Source organism: Neltuma alba, unplaced genomic scaffold, assembly GCF_004799145.2.
Source record: "Neltuma alba isolate B1F8T4 unplaced genomic scaffold, ASM479914v2 tig00010742_pilon, whole genome shotgun sequence".
NCBI classification, from domain to species: Eukaryota; Viridiplantae; Streptophyta; class Magnoliopsida; order Fabales; family Fabaceae; genus Neltuma; species Neltuma alba.
Genome location: NW_021635569.1, coordinates 71,686 through 78,959, shown reverse-complemented (window position 1 = coordinate 78,959; position 7,274 = coordinate 71,686). Strand labels below are relative to the sequence as shown.

Below are 7,274 nucleotides of genomic sequence, written 5' to 3'. Positions count from 1 at the left end.
GTCACTTCTGGGCAACGACCTAGCATTAGCGTAATTACTTCGTTGATCCATGTTCATGATGTTTGACGGGTTTTTACGTTGGCTGTCGAGCGCCTAACACAACTCTCCTTCTTTATCCGGGCTTGGGACCGGCTATACAATATAGGCGGAGTTGATTCAATTATGTTTAATCATTTAAAATATTAATTCCTTAATAATTTTATTTTTAAAATATAAGAATCAATATTTTAATATGAAAATTGAGTTACAATCTTTAGATCGAGTTTCCAATCAAGCAAGGGCAGGCCATTGATTTTCTCTGATAAAATAGAAATGAGTGTACAAATTGTTAGGGGGTGGGGGGGAGCGCGTGTTCCTTCGACCGTTCGACGACACCCAGGCCCCGATCAAAGACGGACCGAGTGGGTTTGTCGTGGATATGGCGCCAAACGCAGAAGCCGTTACTCAGAGAACTGAATCAGAAACTCCGATGATTCCGCGGGGCTTTTCCTCGTCAAATCCTCCACATGGTCTTAAGTTCCGAGCTGGCGTTGCTATGTTAGCCCAATTTTGCACAACCAATTTCGTTACGAGGGTGAAATGCAGCCAACAAAGGAAAGTATGCAGACAGCTTCGAACATATCTTCAGCAGAAATTTAGTTTCTCAATCGATCTTGATCCGATTCGTCAATCTCCCACGAATCTCCGTAACCAATAGGGAGGTGTTTTATCCGGTACGTTTTGGGTTTTGAAGTTGCGGGGTTATTGCTGTCCAAATTTTTAATGCATGTTGAATTTCGACACTTCAACTTTGTTTTCCAATTTATTTGGGGAAATGTGTTGCGAATTGTAGATCGGAATTGGTATAAGGAGACTGCTGATTGGCCGGTGCCGCTTCCGGCTAATGAAATTTTGCGGCTTGACGTGCTCAGTAAGTTACTCTGACATATATTATGGGTCCCTTTTGCTTTTATGATTGTTGCTTCTTACAACTGGGAGAGAAAATAAGGGAAATGTATTTGAAATTGAACGAAGTTGCGTTAGAGAAGAAATGAAATATAAGCGGTGGAACAACCGTCCACCCGATGGGATTTTACGTTCCTCCATTGAAATGTTTGCAATGGGATACTGGGATGCCGTAAACGATTTGTGTGCGAAGCCCTGATATTTCCTGATATTTTTTTTTTTTTTGAGGTTGCTTTCGATTGGATGAAGAATTGTTGTTTGCATAGTTTTTTGTTGAGACTGAACCTATTTCTTTTGCTTTTCTTTCATTTTCTTTTATTGTTTTTCAAATAAAATGATCCTTTACCCATAACTTGGAAATTTCAGTTGTCTATTTCATTTTTCCTCACACTAATGTGACCTAAAAAGTGAGAATAAGGTCAGCAAATTTCACTTATTGAGGACTTGGAACATGACCAGTAGTAATTTATGCATTCATGCACTCATGCAGGAGTTATCAAAGGGCAAGAAAGTGATCAGTAATGCTTACGGAGACATTTAATGAGAACACAAATGACAAGCATGTAAAAGGATCTTCAGAAACTCCCCATGGAAAAGGATCCGGTAATCTTTCTGATTTAAATTACGAGGCATGTGATGGGCGTGAGAGCAGTGTGGATTCAGAAGAGCTAATTGGTGTTGAGGTTGGAGGTGAAAGAGAAAACCCAGGAATATCAAGAAGTGTTAACAATGATTACTCAAAAACAGATACCAACGGCACTAAAACCAAATTGGTTGCAGATGAAACCTCAAGTTCTTCCTTTTCGTTGGAAATATCATCAAATGATTTCTTCCAAGCTAGAAAAGTTAACTTTGGCAAATCTTCGGCATCAGAATCTGCATCAAAAGGTGTACAGATAGATGCATCTCATGGGACCTCTAAAAGCATTGGAGGTGACAGAGGTAACCCAGAAATATCAAGAAATGATAACAATGGTTACTTGATAATGGATACCGACGGCACTAAAAGCATATTGTTTCCTGATGGAAAATCAAGTTCCTCCTCCTCATCAGAATCAGCATCAAATGATTCCTTACAAGCTAGAAAAGTTAACTTGGTCAAATGGTCAGCATCTGAATCTGCTTTGAAAGATGAAGATAGTGTTGTCTCTCATGGGAGGTCTAAAAGCACTGGAGGTGAAAGAAAAAACTTTGAAATATCAAGAAGTGGCAACAATGATTACTTAAAAACAGATCCCAATGACACTAAAAGCATATTGGTTCCAGATGAAGCATCGAGTTTTTCCTCTTCATCAGAATCATCATCAAATGATTTCTTCCAAACTAGAAAAAGTACCTTTGCTGAATCTTCATCATCTAAATTTGCATCAAAAGATGAAGAAAGTGATGTCTCTCATCAGAGCTCTATCAATTCTGAACCTGACAAGGACTTCACAGTTCGTGCATCAACATCTCCAAGTTACAATTTGAACCGTAGTCATGTGAGCATGTCCCCAACTATTGCCCCCCCTGTCCAAGTGATGGATCGATCATCAGGACATGATTCCTACAGGATTCCATCTTCAGTTTTTGCAATCAATACAAATCCTATGGATTGGACCAATGATTCTGATGAGTCATTGTTTAGCATTCAACTAGGGAACCATAGTCTTGCCAGAGATCATTTGTTTACAGCCCCTGAATTGCGCAAGTCTGTTGAAGTGACTAAATCTGGTGAGTTGAATATGTTTAGCCCACAGCCTTCGGTTCTAATAGAGGACAGAGACACCTGCAGAAAGAGCGTTGAGATAGAGGGCTCACAAACAACTGAAATGTCAGATGAAGATTTCGAGTTAGAAAGAAGCCTTGATAAAAACAAAAACAAGATAAAGAATTCACATCCAGCCGTAAGTTACAACTCCCATGGCAATGGAATCGGAGCGCAGTCCTCTGCTCTACCAATGTGAGCCTATTTCATTTTTCATTTACATTATATTTCACTTCCACAAAATATGTGATAAACATGTAATGCACGTTCCTGTAGTTGTGATTTGCACTAATTGATAGAAACTTGTATACCTTTATTATCCTGCAACAGTATAAGAGTAGATAGAACCTAAATGTCAATTTTGTCACTATGTTTCTATGTTGAGCATCTGTTCCCATACCACAAAATGTGCATGCATTACTGTATGTCTATAATCTAAGAACAAGAACCTCTTCAGCCGAAAATACAGAACAAGAACCTCTGTGCATTGCAAAGAAAAGAAGCAGGAAGAACCATTATGCTGCTGTTTCATTTCTAGTCAGGAATTCTGCCGCTTTAAGTTGCCAAGTTGCTGCCTTTCATGGCCTAGCTGTTCCTGCCTGAAATGTAGTTTGGCGCTCTGCTGTTGTTGGCATGCTTCTCCTGTGTATGTTTCTTTTGGTCCACCCTATGAGACATTTTTAACATCAAATTCAAAGCCTTTATAGCACTTCGCTTTTCTCTCTTCTCTATTTCATTTTGTTCAACGTATTTTGGAATTTTATCTCCTTTTGGTCAATATTATGCCCTTGTTATCTGATTTGATCCCTGTACATACTTTATAGGGTGTAATTGTCCTTCGATTCTCAAGGAAGTCCTTTTAGTTTCTCCTCAATCTATTTAAGCTCATTGATTTAACTTGTTTGAAATTGTTTCAGTTTATCAGAAGTGAAATATCATAATTCTGTGAAGACAGATAGTCCTCAAGTGACTTCAGATTCAACTTCAAATTGTTGCAATTTGTGCCAGTGCTTCTCTTGGCTTTGTTGTACTCGTTGTTGTTCACATACTGATAGTCCTCGTCAGCTATCTTATGATAAAGCCTCTGAAAAGACTTCCAGCTCAACTTCAAGTTGTTGCAGTTGCTTCAAATGTTGCTCTTGGTCTTGCTGTTCATGGGGCAAATGTTCGAGTTTACTGACATACAGTCCTCCACAGCGATCTTATGAAGACTCTGAAAAGAATTCCAGCTCAACTTCCCATTGTTGCATTTGGTTCCAATGTTTCTCTGGGTCTTGCTTTTGCTGCTGCCGTTCAGAGACAGATAATACTCGACACCAATCTCTTGATAAAGCCTCTGAAAAGACATCCAGCTCAACTTCCAATTGTTTCCACTGTTGCTCTTGGTCTTGCTGTTCCGGAGAAAATTGTTGTTCACAGACAGATAGTCCTAGACACCAATCATTTGATAAAACCCCTGAGAAAACTTCGTCGGGCAAATTTTGTTGTTGCTGTTGTTGAGGGACTGACTTTCATAGACTTCATACACGTTTTTGGTTTAGTTACCGTCTTCAGGTATTTAGGTTTGATCAGATTCCATTTCCCATACCCATAGGATTCATCTCTAGATTGTGTAATCAAAAGAGAATCCTGGGTGTCACCTGCGTTTTAGAAACTACCTTTTCTTCCTCGTCTTTTAATTGCTACTTTCTTGCTGTTCTGAAGAGGAAATGGAGATGATGATGATGATTTCTTTCGGACCCTGATCTCCATTCGCCACAAGGAACTGTGAATGATATTTCTTGTAGAGATGCAAGTAGAACTAAATTTGTAAAAAAAAATTTCTGAAGTTTTCAGATCCTTTTACTTCTCATTGTAAAATTACTGTAGATTAACAAAAGACAACTGATTTTATGTGAGAACTCTCAATTCATTGTTACTTCATTTGATCTTTGTCACATGGATAGCCTGCTCACTACAGAGCTGTCCCTCTGTGTATACATTTACGCCTAAGAAGGACTTCAGATGAAGTGCATTTGTTCAGATGAAATATGAAATATCTCATTAGTTTCTATTATTTTCTGTGGATATTTCTATTTTCTTACAATGAAAACTTTTTTCTCCAGTCCTGCATATAAGAACTTGATAACTAATTTGTAGAAATTAAGAAAATTAATTAGGTTGGTTGTTCGTAAAAAAAAAAAAGTATTAATTCTTTTAGAAAACCTCTCTTAATTATGTGTACCGGTTAGTACTCTTTTAATGAAGAATTTTCTTAATATGTATAATTGATAAGAAAAAATTGAAAAAAAAAAAGGAAGATAAAGTGAATTAAAATATTATATTTATGTTAAAAAAATTATTTTTACTAGTTCTTGTATTTAATATCAGAATACTTATAGATAATAAATACATGACCAAACTCAGAAAACAAAAAAGAGCGAACGGGTGGGGGAGCTCAAATGCCCACTGAGCAATCGTTCAGGAAAGAACCGATAAAAACGGGTCAAGTTAAGGGGCAAATTTGAAAATAACAATTATTATAAGGGGCCAATTCAAAACATCTCGTCAAGTTAGAAAATTATGGAAAAGGAAGCCTTTGGCTGTTAAAAAGCACGCAGGCATTTGATCCCAGACGCACTAAGATAAAGTTTGAGGTGGCATTGCACATCAATAAAAGGAAAAAACAATAAATCAGGAGTGCTCAACTTATCTTATCCCCATTTTCCCATTCCAGTCCCGATCAATTCAAGATGGGATAGCTACAGGACAGAACAAGATAATATTATTTCCGGTCCTAATTATAAAAGCTAGTTGACTAATTTGAGAATATTAAGAAAAAAAGTTAAGTTAGTTATTCATAACAAATAGATATTGTCTTTCCTAAAATATCCTTACTAATCAAGTGTATTGGCTAGAACTACCATTGTTGGAAGGATTACTTTGAGAAAAAAATATAAATATGAGAGACAAAGTGAATTGGAATATTATATTTAGGATCAAAATAAAAGTCAAATAAAATCTTATATTAAAAATTAGAGGTAGTAATTAGCATGGGACAGGATGCGGGACGTGATCCTCTCATCCCAAGATATTTATTTATTTTAAAAAAATTTACTTATTAAATTAATATTAATGCTTTTTTTCCAGTGATTTTTTTATTGTTAAAGGTATGATTTTTTTCCTTGTAATTTAGGCTTTTTGCATAATAATTTTTTTAAGTGTTTTTATCTTGCAAAAACTCAATAAAAATAAACACTATAACATTCAAAAACAAAAAAAGACCCATAATTTTAACACAATTTGCAATACTTTTTTTTTTTAAAAAAAAAGTGATAGAACGTCCCGTCCTGTTCCAATCCCAACAGCCACAGAAAAGGACGGGACATAGAACAAAAATCCTGTCTCGTTACTATTCACTGAGATGGAGCAGTCTTGAACCATTTTGTGAATATCCCTACAATAAACAATCACTTAGTATTTTAACATTTAATTTTTGTTTTACTATTCAAAGATTCAATTTTCATAGTTTTTTTTTCACAACTGAATTTTTTTTTCATAAATATTAACTTTGGTTTTTTTTTTTTGTGGCGAATTTTAACTTTTAATCATGGACATATCCCAGGAGAACGGCCTCATAAAAGTTGTATATCCTTTTCATATTAGATCATAATAAGTATTTAATAATGTCATCAAAGCATACACCAAAAGCAACTTGCGTAACTTTTTGTCAATATGCTTTAAAAGTGCTTTTTTGTAGGCAATATGTTGGTATCCATTATCCAACGTCTAATATAAAATTTAGGATTAATATTTTTTTTTATTTTTTAAATTTGTCTTCATTTTGATTTTAGTCCATCAAGTTTCTTTTTATTTAAAACATAGGTTCTTGAAACCAATGTTTTAAATAAAAAAAACTTGAGAGACTAAAACCCATTATTTAAAACTTAATGTATCAAAATCAAAATAAGAGCAAATTTGAAGGACAAAAAATTATAGGAAAAATGATAGGTAAAGAAGGTGGAAATGTGATACTACCTCCAATCCTAAATATAAGACCTTGTTTAACTTTTATTTTAGTCCTAAATATAAGACCCAAATCCACTTTATCTCTCATATTTATGGATTTCTTTCTAAGATATTCCTTCTAACAATAACAGTTCTAACCAATACACTTGATTAATAAGGATATTTTAGAAAAGACACTACCTATTTATTACGAATAACTAACTTAACTTCTTTCCTTAATCTCTTCAAATTAGTCAACTAGCTTTTATAATTAGGACCGGAGATAGTATTTTAATTTGAAAAGCTAAGAAAATGTAATGGCAGAGAGGGAAGTCCTTCCCAAATTAGAATTTTGAAATTCTGTGAAATAACAAAAATGCTCTTTATCTTTTTCTTTTTTCAAAAAAAAAAGCTCAGCCCCTCACTGATGGCTGGCGGCCTGCAGCAGCCGCTGGGTACCGGTGTGGTGGCTGTTGGTAGAGTTTTTTTGTCACAGTTTTTTTTTGCATCGGAGAATATTGGTTCAAAGTGGCGGGGGTAGAATTTGATTTCACAACCCCTTGGTCATTTGGGCCAACCAAAAAAATGACCGTTA

The 7,274-nt window shown here is 35.5% G+C and overlaps 1 protein-coding gene across 1 annotated transcript; it reads left to right on the top strand.

The window, feature by feature from the left end:
- Positions 1–588: 588 nt before the first annotated feature.
- Positions 589–4,615, top strand: LOC114758683 (uncharacterized). The gene is made up of 4 exons (XM_028947756.1): positions 589–713; positions 833–910; positions 1,436–2,887; positions 3,610–4,615. The coding sequence occupies exons 3-4, from the start codon at positions 1,467–1,469 to the stop codon at positions 4,190–4,192; spliced, it is 2,004 nt and encodes a 667-aa protein (XP_028803589.1). The 5' UTR covers positions 589–713; positions 833–910; positions 1,436–1,466; the 3' UTR covers positions 4,193–4,615.
- Positions 4,616–7,274: the final 2,659 nt, after the last annotated feature.

What these genes read in the sequence shown, in the direction of transcription:
- LOC114758683 (XM_028947756.1), top strand. Translation starts at nt 1,467, where the DNA reads ATGCTTACGGAGACATTTAATGAGAACACAAATGACAAGCATGTAAAA. An exon ending in CAGTCCTCTGCTCTACCAAT is followed by an intron (nt 2,888 to 3,609) that starts GTGAGCCTATTT and finishes AAATTGTTTCAG; the next exon opens with TTTATCAGAAGTGAAATATC.